The sequence below is a fragment of the Eschrichtius robustus genome, chromosome 20 (genome assembly GCF_028021215.1).
Source record: "Eschrichtius robustus isolate mEscRob2 chromosome 20, mEscRob2.pri, whole genome shotgun sequence".
In the NCBI taxonomy this organism is placed as follows: Eukaryota; Metazoa; Chordata; class Mammalia; order Artiodactyla; family Eschrichtiidae; genus Eschrichtius; species Eschrichtius robustus.
The window spans coordinates 44,962,714-44,981,612 of NC_090843.1; the positions used below are offsets into that span (position 1 = coordinate 44,962,714).

Consider the following 18,899-nt stretch of genomic DNA (forward strand, 5'->3'; position numbering starts at 1 on the left):
TGTACATCCTAAAGAGACGGACACAGCACCAAGTTTAACAGTCAGCAAAGGCCGGTGCTTCCCCTCCCTCCTCTCTTGTGGCCCGTGCCTTTCTCTGCAGATGTTATTCCTGCTTCAACCACATGGATTCATAGAAACTGAGGCAGAGGGTTGAAGGCACACAAGCCTGAGTTTCCTGCCCCTAGTACCTTTTTGTGCCCAAAGTTAGCGTTCAAAAGCCATGAAGTACCTAAATTATTCAGAGAATCTAAAACCTCTCCATAAAGGGTGCCCGAAGTGGTCTCTGAAAATGGTGTGCTATTCACTTGACCCAGAAAATGCCACAAATCACGCAAACCCAGAGGTTCAAACCTTCGTGTTCACTTCAAGACCCATGAAACTGCCCAGCCTATCAAGGGTACGTGGACCCGAAAACTGCCCAGGCGGGGAATGGTGTCGTTTGCAGGAGCACCACGCGCCACTCTGTCCTTACACTGGCTCTGCTTTCGGCAGGGGTAGGGCTCGCCCTTACAAAGCTCCCCTACTCAGAGTGGAACCAGAGTGAGGTGCTGGGCGTGGGCTAAAGTGACACACAGTGACTCATCTACAAACGTGGAGGTTTATTTCAACAAAACATGAAAAGAATACATTTGACTGAAGCTCCTTGCTCATCAGGCTGTGCGTCCCTCGAATGCTCAGTGAGACACGTGAAGGCTGCTTTGTGACCGAAGTGAGCGGACAACGTGGTGATCCTAGGTCAGGCGGGTCTCAGCTGATACATCGCTCACCCTCCTCCTGCCTCGGTAACCTCGTGTGTGTAACGGGCTGTGTCTCTTCCTGACTTCTCCATGGGAAAGAGCCCTGGCCAGGTAAGACCTAAAGTGAGGCGCCCTGGGGATGCGGGGGTGGTGAGCATCGCCGAGTTCTAGAGACTAAATGTATTCATTTAATGTGTCATAATTTTGTTGGGGGCTGGGGGGAGGTAAACAAGTGTCACCTGCCCTCTGCCCCGAAGAAATGCCAGGGCAAGCACAGGACTCCACACCACCTGTAGGTGTGTGGAATTTTATTTATTGTAGAAAAGTGTAGAGGAATTATCTGGTCAAAGGTGAATCCACGCTTACTGGGTAAGCGAACACCAGCAGCAGTGGACGTGCTTCCTGGACTGAAAATTGTTCCCCACCTTCTCCCGCCCTTCTTGGCTTGGATGGCGCCGGGCCGAGGCTCCAGGCTCCCGGGGGCAGGTGGCAACCCATCGAGCCGCACGGTGCCCATCTGCACGGTTCCCGAGGAGAGGAGTGGAGTTCTTCCTTGTGCACGAACTGTAGGGTTAAGGCCCAAAACCGTAGCTCGTCCGGAAGTATTCGTGCTGCTGCTTCTCAGACGTCGTAGTGACGTCCCCCTTGGTCATCAGTGACAAGTGCAGTTAGCGGCACTGTAGGAACCGGATGCTGCCCCAGCCCTGATCACCTGCCACTCTTGCTTTAGGAACACCGACCGGGGGATCAGTCAGCTCTCTCCTTGAATAAACTGGTTGTTGAAAATAAGCTCCCCATCACCCATGAGGAGGCCAGGGAGGGACCCGTGGGCCTGGCAGACAGCAGCACCATGATGGGGTTGTGGATAATCTTAAGGTCACATGGATTCTGTGTCCCCTGGAAGCCTCCCCAAAGCGGGGAAGGCCAGTTCCCAGCGCCGAGAGCACTGATGTCACCAGGGCTCCTTTCCGTGGCTGTGGGGAGACCGGCTGTGCCTGTGTACACTCAAGGAAGAGAGAGATGAGACCCAAAGTGAGTAAGAGTGTCACCTGCGGGAAGAGTGGCCCCAGAAACAGAGACGATGGCCCTGTAGGCACCATTAACCTCCTGTAACGATCAAAGCTCCAGGCTTAATGGTAACAACCTTCTGCGTCCTAAAGAGAGACTGGCTGCCCCGCTCTCGCTGTCGCATGGCGACTACTTTCCGTCAGTGACGGGAAGGGCAGCTCCCCTGGCTCCTCCTCTGCCCACTCGGGCTACGGCACTGCCAGTGGGACCCCCGGGCATCTCAGCTAGCCGAGCAGCGGCACTCGGGGCAGTGGCAGGTCAACCATCTCTGCGCTTGTTCTGAGAAGGGAGCCCCCGGGTGAGGCCCCTAAATCGACAACAGTGACTTGGACTCTTTGCTTTCTCTGCTTCTTGGATCGTGGTTTTGTCCTCATCTTTGAGTTCCATGGAGCTTGCAGATTTCACGCTCTAATTTTTATTCATAAGCAGTACCTTGGCGTGATGAAACTGGGTGCCTGGTGTGGACCGGGCTGAGTGTGGGGTGAGAAACAACAGACCCGAGGCTTCCTCCTCTCCCCACGCCTGCTGCTGGGCCTGTGGCCTCAGCCCCGGCCCTCCTCTGCTGCCGGTGGCTGCAGGCTCACGGGGCCAGGGGCGAGCGCGGGCTGCTGACTGCCGGGCAACAGCTCCCACTTGCCGGGGCCGGACCGAGGGGCGGGCAGGACAGGAGGGTGGCCCTGCTGGCGTGTAGTAAGACCTCTGGGTACGTGCTTGTACCCGTCATTGCCTTCTTGGGTCCTGGGCAGGGAGAGAGGACTGCCGTCACAGCCAGGGTAATAATAAATACTGAACGGGGTAGGTGTGACCGGTGGGCTGGAGTGGGGGCTTGTGACCCTACGTCCCAGTATGTCATGCGTAACCTGAAAACATCGAGGGGAAGCAAAATGCCACTTTGATTCCACTGCTGGTCTCCTGTGCCTTCTAATTACAGTGGCTTCAGGTGTGAAAGGCAGCTCTAGCCCTTTTCTCCGGAGGCAGGGCAGGGGTGGGCAGAAAGCTCTTCCTACGTTGACGGGGAGTCCATCGTGGAGAGGATCCGAACGACTTCTGCTCGCTGCGTGGGCGAGATGTGCTGGGTCATGTGGACGATGGAATCCATGGCAACCTCTGGATTGGCCTGTACCAAGCTGGAGGGGAAGATTCGGGACAGTGAGGACGAGAGAGAAGCAGCAGGGCCTAGATCAGGGTAGCTTCAGAACTGCCCAGGAAACCTGTTCCCAGAGTCCACTGCGGACCCTGTAGTCCCTGCCTCACCTGATTCGTTTTCATACGTGAAAAATGTCCCCAGCAGCAAGGTACCACAAGAACCCGAAACATTTTGCTATGTCAGAAAGTGAGGAAGTAACCTCAAAAAACAAAAACCAAAACCCCGATGGGGTCATGTTGCAAAGATAGTGGACCCAGCCTGAAGGTGCTCCCACTGGCTAAATCTGGGACATTTGGGGCATCAAAATAATGAATTACAAATCATTGAAAAAAGACATTCACTAGTCTACACCAATAACGAATATATAATAAATGGAGGAGGAGAGGACTTTTGCTTACAGGAGAATTGGGGTGGTGAGATGTGATTGTGCAGGATGTGCAGGAGTTGGAACACTGTCATTTTGCAACCTCACTGTAAAGACTGGATCAGGGACTTACCTGGTGGCACAGTAGCTGAGAATCTGCCTGCCAACGCGGGGGACACGGGTTCGAGCCCTGGTCTGGGAAGATCCCACGTGCTGCAGTGCAACTAAGCCCGTGCGCCACAACTACTGAGCCTGCGCTCTAGAGCCCGCGTGCCACAACTACTGAAGCCCGCACACCTAGAGTCCGGGCTCCACAAGAGAAGCCACCGCAACGAGAAGCCCACGCACCACCACAGAAAGTAGACCCCGCTCACCACAACTAGAGAGAGCCCGCGTGCAGCAAGGAAGACCCAACGCAGCCCAAAATAAAAATAAATAAATAAATTTAAAAAAAAAACAACAAAGACTGGATCAGGCAAGAATCAGCCCTGGATGCTATATCTAGGTGGAAATTCTGATGAGCAGGAATTTGCATGGCCTTTAAGTGTCTCTCCTCAGGCTGCTTATTAGGTTCAAGGGGGACGGGAAAATCAGGAATTATACAGTGTAGAAGTTGAGTAACAGCTTGATCAGGCGATGGAAACTAACACTGGGACAGGCAGATGACATCATGTGCCTCCAGATATGGTGCCTCGTGAAGGCCAAATCATCATGGATGTAATATTCTGGCTACAAATGCACGGCCTGAATCTAATCATGAGGAAACATCAGACAAACTCAAAATGAGCAATGGTCTGCAAGTGGTGGTTTAGATAAAATGTTCAATTTATAAAAATTAATCATTTTACTATGGTTATGTAAGAGAATATCCCTATTAGCAAAGGCATACTGAACTATTTGGGGGTAAAGGGCCATGATGGGCCATGACATATGTTAACTTACCCTTAAATGGTTCAGAAAAATATACACACACACACACACACACACACACACATATATGAGTGTGCTTACTCTTATATAAAAGAGTAAGCACACACACAAATGATACATCAAAAAGGGTAAAATGTAAATACCAGGCACATTTGGGTACAGATTTGTTCTCTGTACTGTTTTCAGTTTTGCATTTTTTCTGTAAATGAAATGTGTCCAAATAAAAAGTTTAAAAAATGTCCCCAGCAGTCTCCACCACCCAGCCTGTGGAGAAGACGGAAGCCTCTAGAACACAACTAACTCTTGGCTGGGGGAGGGGAGGAGGTACTTTCCCAGGAAACTCTGACGCAATCAGCTTTTCCTCACAGAATCGTTCATCCAGTTTGAGTATCTGCATTTGGAGCTAATAGTTGGGCACGATGAACTAAGCCATCGTTGCTAAGTGCCCCTGGGGACCAGCAGCTGAGCGAGAATGTGCTTCAGGGCTCTTCTGATCTGCGGCTCAGCCACAGCGTCTCAAACAGAACGGGACCACAAAGACTACGCGGCCTCATCACCTCACCGTTTGCCCTCGAGTCGCTCGTCCCCGAGAAGTGAGCCCCACTTCCACCCAGGAGCACCCCCACCCGCCCCCGCGGGTCTCACCTGCGGATCTGCTTGAGGACGTAGTCTCTGCTGATGTACTTGATGTTCTCCTCTATTACCGAGCGAGCGCCATCCTCCTCTGCCAGCTGTTTCTCCAGCCACTCCACCAGGTCCTTGTTGTTGTCCCAGACATAGGCCTGCAAACAGATGACGCCTGCTTGGACACCAGGGCCCAGGCCAGGCTGGACACCCGGACTAGTCTGCATCTGGGAAGTGCACCGCAAAAGCTTGCTCGACGTAAAGAAGTCGTTCCCAGCTCTCCATTACTGTTGGCTTTGCAGGAGGAGGAAGCAGGCCTCAAGACAGGAGCCTTCCTCGTCTTCCCTGCCTGGCTTTTGAAGTGTCCACCTGGGCCCCCCAGAGGCATCCGTGCTCACACGGACGCTGGTCCCGTCCCCCTACCTGTTCCACAAAGGCTACGGGAATTTAGTCCCCTGACCGATTGTTTAGTAAAGTGCAGGCTGAGAGGGAAATGTTGTTTACTTGGTGTTTTTAAAATGAAATGTGTGCTTTTTGAGGAACTGAGTCACGGTTCCTAAATTTAAGTCTCTAGTCGCAGCAGGGTGTGTGGCAGGTGAGCAGCCTGGCCGTGGAGGCCTCCTGACATGGAGCTGGAGGAGGCCAGAGGTGAGGGGAGTCCTGCTGCAGGGCCGGAAACCTAAACCCCAGTTCGTTCTCTGTGAGGGTTTTCCAAAGGGTCAGGATGTCCATCACCCTGAAAGTCTCAACAAACCACCTCTCACCTCCTCCTTTCAAGATCATTTAGCTGAGCATTTCCCAGGTAGTTGACTACATAATAATTCAGGAGTGTGTTAGAAACCTAATAGCCTTCTCCTGGCTCTCTGTCTCCGCTCATTTTCTTTACAAATCATTTAGGAATCGTTTTGTTAATGGCTTCCGGAAAACCAAGTACCGCCATTAGGGCTCATTCATATTTATGTCATTTTGTTTGGGTAATTAAACACAAGGCTCGTCATTTAAAGGTGCGCTGTCCTCCTCTGTTATCACTAACCGAGTCAAAGTCAGAATGACAATGAGTTTGGCGCTGTAATTTAATAGGTGGGTGCGTTAGGGAGCTCGGGAGGTGGCTCAGGAAGCCTGAATTCCAGCAGAGGCGCCCGAGCCACGGCTGGGACCCCAGGGCCTGCAAAGCACGGAGGGTGCGTTCTCAGCGCCCCGCCAGAGGCGTCACGCAGGAGGAGACTGGGCGCTGAGCTGTTTCCTAAGGTTCTACTTCGGGCCTTTCAAAATAATGGTTTCTTTTCAGACTCTTGCTTCCCCATCTCCACCTTGGCCGGCGAGTTCGCGGTGCTGCTTGTTTATTGTATGTCCTGTAACTGACGTCCACGTTTCTAACAACCCTTAAGGAGTCCTTCACAGTTGAAGGATTAAGGAGCCCCAGGATTAAGGATCAGCAACGTGCCTTTTCTAGTTCTTGTGTCCAGTTCTTTTTCTGGCCCCAAATTTGTCCATCTCTGTTTGTAATCACTGACAAGAAGATCAGCTCTCCTGGTCAGGGTGGTGCGGCCCGGACAGTGCGAAGCTGAGGGGGGACTTCCCACCTCTCCGTGCTGCGGGTCCTGCCCGGCACCTCTGAGGCTGAACACGCAAGCGTTTTGCACATCAATCTCTACTGACAAGGGTGGCGGTGGTGATGTTTCCCACAGTGTGGCTGTCTTAACTCTCACGTGCCAGCTCCTGCCCACCCCACACATGGATGGATGCGCCTGCACTCCTAAGCACTGCCCCTGAACTCCGACGTTTCCATCTCCATCATGGTAATTTGGACTTCTGCACATGCCCTTACTTATGAGGATTTGGGGTGAGGAAAAAAGAAAACAATGCGTGCTTCTTGGGTTTCAGAATGGAAAAAAAAAAAAAACTAGATTTACCCAAGAATCCCAAAGCCTTTAGTTTAAGAGAATATTTAATACTCTTATTAATCATTTTTAATCCGTTTGCTTTTAATTAAGAAACAGCATGATGCTTTCCTATCAACATATGCCAGGGAGCAGATTAATTGTGGCTTAAGATAACTCTCCTTGATTGGTGTAATGTACTAGCTAACGAGATGCCTGCTTCTAACGATGCTCAGACACTGCACTGGAAAGCCAGCTGCCCTCCAGAGAAAACTCTTCTGCCGTCCCCTCCTGTAGCCAGAATACGCTAGGTATTTAAAATTAAACATTGAAAAAGCTCCCAGACAGAATTAAAGCAACACATTCCAAGTTTTTGAAAATGCAGGCCCCTTATATGAAAGATTTGCTATTCACTCAAAATACGACTGGGTGATGACCACCAAGTCAAACCCTGGTCAAGTTTTGACCACAGCACAGAGCACACGAAGGCCATGGGGTCGCAATCCTAGCCAACAGCGTTTTTAGCAAGAATCAACAAACGCAGGTGCCACGGCACCACAGGTTTTTTGTAACAGACCTGGGAGGGTTTCCTCTACTGTGTGAGCGTGCTTCCCCCATGAGGGTCAGGGAGTCTGCAGTTCCTCGTTTGCCCTCCAGGAATGGAGCTGTAGGAATCATCATTCCGGCCAGAAGGACGGGCAACCCTATGCTGTTTACATTTCCCTCCTTAAATTTATGAGAACGTGGCTGATTATTCTCACTGTGGATTTTAACCACGTGTGACGTGCTGGGTGCTAACCTCATGACAGGCCTGGGCCCCTATGTCACCTGCCTGCCCTCATCCCAGTCAGAACATTTTAATACCAATAAAATATCAATAATTAAACGTCACAACAGTGGCCTTACAGTATGTGTTCAGCTGGCACTTTATCCCGCTCTGCATCAGTGGGTCAGTATCTCTGGCACTACTCAGCTCACTAATTGTATGTAGTAATTAGTCTATCTTACAAAATCTAAATGACCTGTTTGGAAAGTTTCATTTCTAACGTATCGGATTGCTGTTAAGCCCTCCTTACTCAATGGTACAGCAGGGCCTGGGAGTGACCAGAGCACAGGCTGATGGATGTGAGCCCTGATTACCGTGCCCTGCAGATAAGTCACCTTGTGAGCTGCCTGGAGACACCTCAGCAAAGTGATTTTTTCTGAGGCTTTGGAGTACAATAGCAAATAGCCACGTGGGCTGGGGTGGCCTGCTGGCCCCACTTCCTGAAAGCCACTCCAGCCTCAGCCCCAGGCCCAAGCCATGCTGCCCAGGTTCTGCCTCACCTTTTCGCTCCCTGGCCCTACATCAGAAGTTTGGTGCGTGAGACTTGTCCACAGGAAGCTTGGGGACAGTGGAAGTCAAACAACCCTATCAATGGTGCTTTTTCCTCTACCTTCCTCACAGGGGCCTCCACTGACGATTCATCTCATTTGGAAATCCAGACTAAGAATGAATGGGTTGGGACTTCCCCGGTGGCGCCGTGGTTAAGAATCCACCTGCCAATGCAGGGGACACAGGTTCGAGCCCTGGTCCGGGAAGATCCCACATGCCACAGAGAAACTAAGCCCGTGCGCCACAACTACTGAGCCTGCGCTCTAGAGCCTGTGAGCCACAACTACTGAGCCCTCGTGCCACAACTACTGAAGCCTGCGTGCCTAGAGCCCGTGCTCCACAACAAGAGAAGCCACCGCAATGAAAAGCCCGCGCACCGCAACGAAGAATAGCCCCTGCTCGCTGCAACTAGAGAAAGCCCGCGAGCAGCAACGAAGACCCAACACAGCCAAAAAATAAAAATTAAAAAAAGAGTGAATGGGTAGCTTCCTGGACAGTAAGGGTGCACTGTGGCATCCTAGATCATGGATAAATTAGAGCACGCCAAGTCAGAGAACACCCGACTGAGAATCTACTGGGCACATGGCTCCCACCAAGACCATTTCAGCTGCACTGAAACTCTCAGTCCACCTTCTAACGTGCTGCGCTGAGGGAGGAGGAAACTGAGCGCCAGACATGGTGCCCGATACTTAACGATGTCCTATAAAACGCACTAAACCTCGTGAGATAAACATCCCTATTTTTACACATGAGGAAAGGGAGGCTTAAGTATGTCTAAGCCAGTAAATTGTAAAGCTGGGATCCAAAAAGTGTGAGATTCCAAATACAACATTCTTCTCAATTTCTACCACTTGGGCTTGGGGGAAAAATCAGCTTGTCTGAAAAACCACATACCTTAAACTATGGATCTAAGAATCAGGAGAAGAAACGTGCCCATGAAACAGATGTGTGCCTTGTTCTTATGACCCAATTTAAATCTAACCTCTCGCTATTTTTTCAGGCAGCTCTGGTGATGCTTCTCTTCTGCCTGCAGTGAAACTGTGAACCATAAACCCTACTATCCCCTACAATGGGACTGTCCCTGTGGACTCAAACAGAATCCCATAACTCATGGTAACTCAGACTCCTCTAAGGGAAACAAAAGAATTCTACTGCTCAGTCATATAACATCACAGTGTGAATCTCTTTTTTCAGGATTAAGATTTTTACAAAAAACCAAAACTCTATGAAGAAAACACACAGCACGGCTAACAGATGCCTATCACTGTCTTTCCCTACCAGTAACCACAGTAAGGACCAGAGGGTCACTTCTTGAGGCAAAGCCAGGTTTAGACCTTGCGAGAGGCAGCGTACAATATCCATCCCTGACTGAAGAATCGAGGAAAGGTGCCAGTTTTGGGGTTTCGGCCGTTCCCAAGCACCGAGCAGACTTGGTCCCTCAGAGGCAGCCACTCGGCTTTTGAACACGGCAATACTTTCTTCTCTCAAGGGCGCTGCAGATTTTATCACCAGCCCCACACTAAACCGGGTCCTGCTGAGCCCGCAGAATCCGGAAGGAGGTTTCAAAGCCACATTGTGGGACCACCTGCCCTTCCTCTCTCTCCTCGACTGTCCTCCTGGACTGAGAGCTCAGGGGGAGGCTCTCTTCTGTAGACGGGGGGCAGGGGAGACGGCCTCGGTTCTTGGGTACGTTTGGGTCCCAGAGCCTCTGGCCTCCCCTCCTGAGCCATGGGGCCAGGCTGTCTTCTGCACTTGATCTCCAGCCAGGAGTCTGTGCACACAGGTGACTGTTTTCTCCATCGACAAGATGGCGATGACCTGCTTCTCCAGACACGCTGTCCCGTGGGAGTGGGATGTTAAGGCGCAACTGAAGGGCCTGTGCGCTGGCTTCACGCTCGGAGGGGAGCCGTCCTTCCCCGCATCCTTGTGCCCACTGAGGCTGTGCACGTCCGTTAGTGACTAATGGCGGAGGAAGGCGTGCGGGCCTCTCCTGGCCGCACACGCACACTCCATTTACCTGGCCGGCCGCTCCTAACTGGAGAACAGCCTCTTATTTTACACTTGCGTGACTTTCAATGCCAGCTTCCACTGGAAGCTGCCAGTGGCCACTGACAAAATTGTCTCACTCAATTATGATGCCAAAGAGTGACCTTAACCTGAACCACATGTCGCATGAGGCTGCACGTCTGAAATATTTATCCAAGGAAGCTTTTCGGTCATAAAGAAACGGGTAGACTTAACACAGAGGTGAATGTTAGAAGCACCCCGACTCACTGACTTTAAAACTGACAGCAAATCTTGGGGTTCCTTCCTGGGAACAGTCAGCAGAGACCTCAAGCAACACTTCCCAGGAGGAGGCGGGTGTGCCCTCCATCCGGCCCTCCAGCAGTTCTCTAAGCCGGCAGTCACCAACTGTTTTCGATCACATAGCTATCAGGAAAAGAGACAAGTGTATTTCCAGCACATACTACCCATATTCTGCTAAAATGTATATATGATGTATATGATTTAATCCAGATACTAACTATGAATAAAGGTTGATTTCTTTCTTTTTCTTAGTAAAAATAAATAGAAATAAAAGTCCCAACTTTTTCTTCCCATCCTCCCATGGACTGTCTCGTGTAGCCCAGGATTCCAGAAGCAAATGCTGGTGCCTGGCTGTCCCGGCCTCAGACCTGTCCCAGCCTCAGCCCCGGGGCAGGAGCACGAGGGACACCATCTCGGCGGGCACTGCTCCAAGGTGTGTGCCTTCCCCGTGAGATCACCCCCAGGAGATGCCAGATCCGTAGTTCCCTACAGGGTGGACGTCTCCTTCCAGCTCGGATTTGCAATCAGAAGACCTTCAGCTGGAGTCACAGTGTCTGCCGCCTGAATCACCATCCCCTCCTGTTAGGCTTCTGCTCGTGCCCCCTCAGCGCCGCCCTCCACGCAGCCCCCCGAGCGGTCTCTCTACAACACGCATCACAGTATGTCCCTCTGCCGCTTCAAATTCTCAGTGGCTTCCCAGGCCTCGGGACAAAGTCCCAGCCCCTCCACGTGGCTCTCCTGGCCCTACGCCATCCCGGGCTCTGAGCCGTCCTGAAATTCCTGCAGTGCCTCGGGTGCACGGTACTCTTGCTGTCAGGCTTGGAGCATGCGGTTCCTTCTGCCTGGAACATTCCTCCTGTCTCTTAATCCAGCCTTTTCCTCTGGTTCATTCCTACTTTGTTTTCAGGTCTCTGCTGAGACATTACTTCTAGAAGTCTTCCCAGACTCTGCCCTCCCTTCCCACACAGCAGATCAGGTAGCCCTTCTCTGTGCTCTACGATGCCCTGGGTTTGCCATGTTTGACGTTGGCCTCACTGTTGTATGTGACCCCTTGGATCTGTCTCCCTGCCTTGGTGGTGAGCTCTGCGAGGACAGGAGCATATGCCTGCCTCCTTCACGGTCTGGTGTACAGGAAGCATTCAGAAAGGTTTGCTGAATGATTGACTGAGCTGCAAAGAACACCCTACCACCTCCTCTCACAAGCCGTCAGGACATATTACTGTGGGGAGGACACAGGCCGAGGCCCACATCTCCCTTCCACTCCCGAGGCCCGGGGATTCTTAGATAACAAGCCTTGTGGTGCCAGGGGCTGGCGGGGGGCGGTGAGGAACAGAACGTGAAGGCTCCTCCAAGGGGGCCCACCTACCTTCACTGTCCCTTCCACTTCCACAAACCAGCGCCTTAACATGGCCTGGATCTGGCCGTCGGTCAGCTCAGGGTTGGCGTTGTGGATTTTCTTCTTGACCAGGTCCTCCAGCAAGAGACGCCTCAGCCTCCAGTAGAAGAAGGTGCGGGATGTCTTCCAATCCAGGATGTCCTGCACCCAGACAACAGTAAGCTTAGTCGCCCCAGCTTCGTGCCCAGAGGGGACTCCACGGGCACAAACCCTACCCTCCAGCGAGCCCCTAAGAGACTCAAGAGTGGCCGCGAGCTCCCAGCCCCTGTAGACGGCTGCCCAGTTCGGAGCGCAGCCCCACGCCCCGCCGACCGCAGCACTGCACGGGGAGGGGCCTGGCCATCACTCGGCCCACAAGGAGCTGAGATGTTCGGGGGTGCAGGGCTCAGACTCCCGGGTAACAGAGAGCGCGGGGCTGGTTTTGAGCATGCGGTTCAGACAGCTTGCACGCAGGTCAAGTGTGAGCTAGCCGCTGCTGGGACCTTGACATTGGGGTAACCCACAGCCTGAGGACCCCCGGGCAGCTGTCCCCAGTGGAGTGCCTGGGACTCAGTTTCTCGCCAGCAAAATGGAGCCTGTCTCCTGAGGAGTCCCCGGGAACCTAACTCATAAGCTGTTTTAGGATGGTAGTGGGTACAGAAAAAGGGAAAAGTCTCTCCAGAAGAGCTGAACACGGTTTGATCTGCACACGCTGTTTTAATGCAGCCCCGACAGCTCCCTGCGTGGGAGCCCGTGGGCGCGAGACAGACACGGGCTGGTGGCGGGTCTCTGACAAGTGAGGAGAAGCGGCGACGCCGTACTTACGTTGATAACACCCTTCTCCTGCATCCGGCCCGGCGTGTCGTGCAGGTCAGCAAACTGCACGGCTACCTGGTGGTAAATGGGAAGGAGGAATTCCTCCCGCTCCTTCAGCTTGCTCTCCAGCTCCTTCCGCTCGGCCGCGCTTAGCTCGGGGGTGCCTGCGGGGAGACAGACCGTCGGGCTGGGCGGGCCGGGGAGACACACCGTCGGGCTGGGCGGGCCGGGGAGACACACCGTCGGGCTGGGCGGGCCCGGACTCTCTGCTCAGGGGCAGCCACAGTCACGGGAAGCTCTGAGGCCCAGCTCTCCAGCGTCTTCACCACCTCTCTGCTGGCAACTGGACTCTGCCAGATGCCAGACCTGTCCCTGCCTGGCCATGGGGCTCCCGTGTCCTCCCTTCCCTGTGGGGCTGACAACTATGAAAGCAACCCTGGGGGGGACCCACTCCCCAAGCAGGTGCCAGCCCGTGCCCCTCACCACCTCTCTGACTGACAGCGGGCCCCTCATCCCCACGAAGGGCACCGTGCCGTGCCCTGCTGACCAGCACGAGAGCGGCCGGACCGCTCCGGGTGTGGGACACGCTGGGGCGGGGGGGGCACGCCCTGCGCCTCCGCACACAGACCAGCAGCTCTTCTTCCCCACGTCCACACCGTCACCTGCCCACCTGGACAGGACCTGATGACTCCTCAGTTCGCAAGCTGCTTTACTTCACAGCTTTAATCTCAGGTTTGCATACTCTTAACCTGAAATTAGTAGAATCCGATCCAATTAGAGCCAGAGGCATGTGTCTCATGCCAGCTCGGTGGATTAGCCAGCCTCCTAGTCTCCTGCCTGGGCTGCTACTGCCAGAGCCAACCCCTGACCACAGTGACAAAGACATTCTAGTTCTTGGGCTAAAAGCAGAGGAGGAGGGGAAAAGAGAAAGGCAGTCCACAAACCCCATTTGGATCCCCAAGTTTATGAGCACATGGCACCCTTACGCAACAGATGAGAGTTTGGACTCCTTATAACAAGCAGCCTCCAACCCCCACTCAACAGTGTCCCGGGAGAGGCGCTGCTACGTTGTGCTTTTCTTCCTAATTACTCTCAGAATGGGACTTGCAATCAATACCGAGAATTTATCTGCCTGCCCAGTAAGGAGGAGTAAGTCTAACTGAAAGAGCAATAGGTGACAGCCCCTGGGGTTGGGGACAACCTGAAGTGCTTTGTCACCAAAGCTGACAAATAAATACATGACCACAGGTGATGGGATGCAAAAGAGAAAGGTCTATTTCAAGCATGTCTGTCTGGAACGGGCCTTGCTTTTTATGCCACTATGAATCACATGCCATAAACAGCCTTGGGCTGCTGAGTGAGCCGTATTATACCCAAACACATGTATAACTCTAGTACCTAGCTTCAGTCTCATGAGGTTTTTGGATGCCCAAGTCCACCTTTTTTTTTTTTTTAAAAACCCATCACTACTTTGAAACTGTGATGAAGAGTGCAGAGGGCTATCTTTCCTTGGGCTCTCACACAGAGGCAACCACTGACCCATCACGTTGGGCCCCTGACCCCTCAGCAGCCTTCTTTCCAAACCAGGTAAACAGCAGTGGGTCCCACACTGTGGGATGAGATGGAGGCCCGTTCATTCTAGGTGGACCTGCCTGGAGAGTTCCTGGGAGGAGAGCTGACCAGCTTCTTCTGAGATGAGATGGTCTCGGGTCTAACACCCTTGACAGGGAAGCAAACATTTTTCCTTCTCCAACAAAAGGAACCAAGACTCTTTGGAGAAACGGTTTATTCCGGGGCTGGGGCAGGAGAAATATAAGATGAGCCTAGAGTGTATTGTCACAAAAAGCGGAGAAGCACTCAAAAACTGACTGGGACATGTTAAAAGGACACAGGAACCAGTGTGAAGGTGTTCTGACCAGCTAAATCTGCAACAATTTGAGCATCGGATAGAATATTTATGGAATTAAATAAGAACCCATGAGTCACCCTGACATAAATAAATGGGGGAGAAGGGAAGGGAAAGCCCTCTCTCTCCCCAGACTAACAATTAATAGAGAAGGAATGATGGAATTAGAAAATCACCATTTTACAGCCATCACAGTCATTGATTCTGCCAAGAATTATCAACAGATACTAAAACTAGTGGGTGAGCGTTTGAGGAGGAATAGGATATTTACATAGTTTCAAAGTAGCTTCTTACAAATTACTTACTAATTACAAAGGTGAAGACGGCAACTTTACAGTGGATTAACCCAGTGAACAAAACCTTAAAACAAGTAATCAGAGCTAACCAGCACCGAGAACAGGACAAGCTGACATCACGTGCCTCCTAATATGACATCCTGAGAAGGACATGACATCACTTTTGCAGTATTCCTGCCAAAAATGCATAATCTGAATCTAACCATGGAAAATATAAGACAGATTCAAATTGAGGAATGCTATAAAAAGTGGCTTGGACTCTTCAAAAAATGTCAAGATCATGAAAGACAAAGAAAGGCTAAAGAACTATTCCAGGTTAAAAGAGACAAAATACTGGACAACAAATTGCAACATGTGCTCTGAGATAAGATCTCAGATATGGACCAAAAAAAAAAAAAAAAGGCTATAAAGGACATTATTGGGACAACCGGTAAAATTTTAATATGAATTAGGGATTAGACAGCAGTATTGTATCAATGTTATAGCTTCTGATTTTAATAAATGTATTTTGCTTATGTAAAAGAAAGTCTGTGTTCTTAGAAACACACACTGAATATTTACAGATAAAGGATCGTGATGTCTACAGATTAGCACACATGGTTCAAAGAAAACACGTATGTGTGCAGAAAGAGTGAGCGAGGGAGCTTGTGCATGTGAAAATTGTAAAGCAAGTCGAAGAAGATGGTTAACTGTAGGTGAACTGTACCATTCCTGTAACTTTCCTGTAAAATTATATCAAATGGAAAGTTAAAAAAATAAGTACAACTAAAAAAAAAAAATTTATCCTGGCTCCCCAGTGCATATAATCAGTAATCAAAGCTACTATTTACAGGGCACTGGGCACTGTTCTAAGTGCTTTACATCTATTAACCCATTTAATCCTACAACAACCTTATGAGGTTGGTATTCCTATTCTCCTCATCTTACAGGTGAGGAAACTGAGGCACTGAGAATTTATGTAACTTACCAAGGTCACAAAGCTAGAAAGGGGCAGAGGCAGGACCTGGATGTAGCAGCTTGGCTCCCAAAGCTTTTGAACACTGTGTTGTGTGTGTTTCAGGCTTATGTGTACAAGTGCTTCGGTACTAGTATCCCTTTAACTTCAGAAAAGGCTAAATGAGGATGGCAGACTCCTGCCTGGTAAAGCTGAGGTTCCACCTCAGTCCCACCCCACGACTAGACCGAGACGGCATCTCCAATAATTCCCATTCTGTATGCAAGTCTCTAGGGTAGCGCCTCCTGTTACAGGCATACCTAGAGAATATTGCTAAAAAATGCCAAAACAAGTATAAAAACATCAAAACATAACATCAAAGATCACTGATCACAGATCACCATAAGAAATATAATAATAATGAAAAAGTTTGAAAGCACAGTAAAGCGAGTTATACCTGTACTGTATTTGTTATGGTGAAATGAAACAATGCTATCAAGCAGGACTGCACACTATAGAGAAATCGTTTGTGAAGAGTCAATCGATGCAGCAAACCTCACTGGTGTCTTATTTTAAGAAATTGCCACGCCCCCCCCCCCACCAGCCTTCAGCGACCACCGCCCTGATCAGTCAGCAGCCACCAACGTCGAGGCAGGACCCTCCACCAGCAAAAAGATTATGATTCACGGAAGGCTCAGATAATGGTGAGCATTTTTTAGCACTAAAGTATTTTTAAATTAGAATATGTACATTGTTTTTCAGATATAATGCTCTTGCACACTTATAGTGTAAACATAACTTTTCTATGCACTGGGAAACCAAAAAAGTCATGTGACTCGCTTTATTGCGATATTCACTTTATTGTGGTGGTCTGGAAGTGAACTCGCAATATCTCTGAGGCATTGCGAGATCATCAGGTAAAATCACAGCCCTGCTGGGGGGCGGGGGATGGCAGGACCGTGAATATGGCTGAATAGGGACTTCCAGACTCTCACAACGTTCTCCCTCAGGGTCAACAACATATATACATATATGCGCCCCGTATACAACACACACCATTTATTGAGCATTTCCTATGCGCCAGGCACTGCACTCCGTGATTTTAGGATCACACAGCTCATAAGTCACCACGCGCAGTTCAGACCCAGGTCTGGTCAGCTGCTAACACTGCTGCCAAGCGGAACACCTCAGAGTTGCTGAACGCTTTCCAAGTTGCTTCAGATACATCATCTCTAATCTTTATAATAACCCAACCTTACAGACAGGGTCTCTGTTTCACAAATGAGAAAACCAAGGCTCTGAAACGTAAAAGTGACTTGCCCAATGACACCCAGCTCTTAAGTAGAAAAGTCAGGATTTACACTTGGGTCTGGCTGTCTCTGAAGCCTGTGTTCTTCTACATTAAATGGTACTGAAAGTGGCCAAGCAGGAGACCTGGCAGTGGCCACAGAAGGGCAATTAGCTGGAGAGTTTGGTTCACTGTGTTAGGAGGAGTTGAGAGCACAGCTCAGCCCTGCGTGCAGAGCAGGGGGACTTCTGCACTTAGGAACAGAGCACTGGGGGAATAAGACCGTGGCTTTACCCAGCTGGAGGGACAGAGGAGGCTAATTCCTGGACTAACAAAATTCTCATCCACCCAGTCAAGCTACCCTAGAGCTCTGAAAGAATACCAAAATAAACACCTACAATACTCTGGCCCTCCTGAGTGAGACTAGGAAGATCCCAGAACATTCCCCCAAAGCCTGCCTTGTCTGATTCCTTCGGTGATGCCTCTGATTGCAGTTCAAGACCTACCTCAAAAAAGCATCAAAGCAAGGAAAAGACAGAAGTAGAGAATGTATGTATTTTTAAATGCCCAAGAGAAAGAGAAAGATTTGTGTGCTTTAAGGGGGAAAAAAAGGTTTTCTACATTTTATTTTCTAAAAATCAAAGGCTGCTCTTAAGCTAGTTTTACACCCTCCTGTAGCACACTGAGGGCCCCTCTCCTTGTACAGCAAAGCAGCCAGCCCCAGTAATGATTTAGGGGAGATTAACAAATATGTCAATGTCTATTTTCTGCTTAATTTAAAAGCAGCGTCTATAAAGATTTTTGACTTCTGAACCCTGCTCTCCTGAAAGAAAGAAGGTAAGAATGAGGAGGGGGATAAAGAGTGATTATCCTATCATTGATCGTTTGTCAGGAGCATTTCTTATTCACTGGACTATTGTAAAAAGCTAAGCTCTCGATCAATCCTATAAGCTCCCTGTACAATTAAATATCTTGGAATGGTTTTCTTTCTTTTCTAGCCAGATTGCAGGGCCTCAGGGTTTTTAGGAAAGCAAGCCAGTGTGTGTGCATGTGTGAGTGTGTTTAAGAATATGCTACAGAGAGGAAAGTCATTCTTTCTAGAATCCTACTTTAGGAAAAGGCTGAACTGGGAAAAGGGAAAAGAGAGGTAGGTCACTCCCATGCCTTCCTTCCCAAAATAAAGAGTCCCCACGAAATCCTAAAAATCCAACCTTACAATTAAAAATGTTTAAAGAGTTAAACGCAAGAAGAGGTATTACTAGTCTGATCAAATGAAAGCTAACATTATTGAGATGTTACCAGATACTCGTGCTGTTTAAGTACTTTTCATCTCATTTCATCCTCACGACAACCCTAAAATATTGCTGTGATCTTATCGATGGGGAAACTGAGGCACACAAAAAAAGCGAAGTAACTTGTCCAAGGCCACAAAGCCAGGAAATGATGGACCTGTGATTTGGCCTTAGGCAGTCTGGCTTCAGAGTCCATGCTTTTTAAATGAAACAAGTTAAATTGACCTGCAAGTGTCCACAGGACAGCAGCCTGTCAGGTGTTCCAGGGGCCAGGACATAATGAAAAGCCACATCTCTCCTCCATGGGGTCAAAGCTGAAGAGAAGCTTTTGAGGAGACCGCTGATTTCTGCGGCAGGAGGTGCTTTCACCCAGCCTTGACCCTGGGGGAGGGCGGGAGGTGGCCAGCCTTACCGTATGGATGAGCAGACCACGGAGTAGGATTTGGGGGGAGGGTGAGACCTTCAAAGCTTAGAATAGAAATCAGAGTGGTAGGCTAAAAATTCTCTGCTCAGCCAAAGGCACTAGGTGACCTTGCAGAAATCTCTTTCCTTTTCTGAGC

The 18,899-nt window shown here is 50.2% G+C and overlaps 1 protein-coding gene across 6 annotated transcripts in view; it reads right to left on the bottom strand.

Annotated features, from left to right (window-relative positions):
- Positions 1-584: 584 nt before the first annotated feature.
- ACACA (acetyl-CoA carboxylase alpha) overlaps positions 585-18,899 on the bottom strand; it is a 268,183-nt gene continuing 249,868 nt past the window's right edge. For all 6 annotated transcript variants that reach the window (XM_068529919.1, XM_068529921.1, XM_068529920.1 and 3 more), the window contains 4 exons: positions 12,633-12,787; positions 11,799-11,969; positions 4,892-5,028; positions 585-2,932 (listed from right to left, as the gene is read on the bottom strand). In XM_068529919.1, coding sequence (XP_068386020.1) covers positions 2,809-2,932; positions 4,892-5,028; positions 11,799-11,969; positions 12,633-12,787 — 587 coding nt within the window. In that variant the 3' untranslated portion in view covers positions 585-2,808. The remainder of the gene's footprint in view (positions 2,933-4,891; positions 5,029-11,798; positions 11,970-12,632; positions 12,788-18,899) is intronic.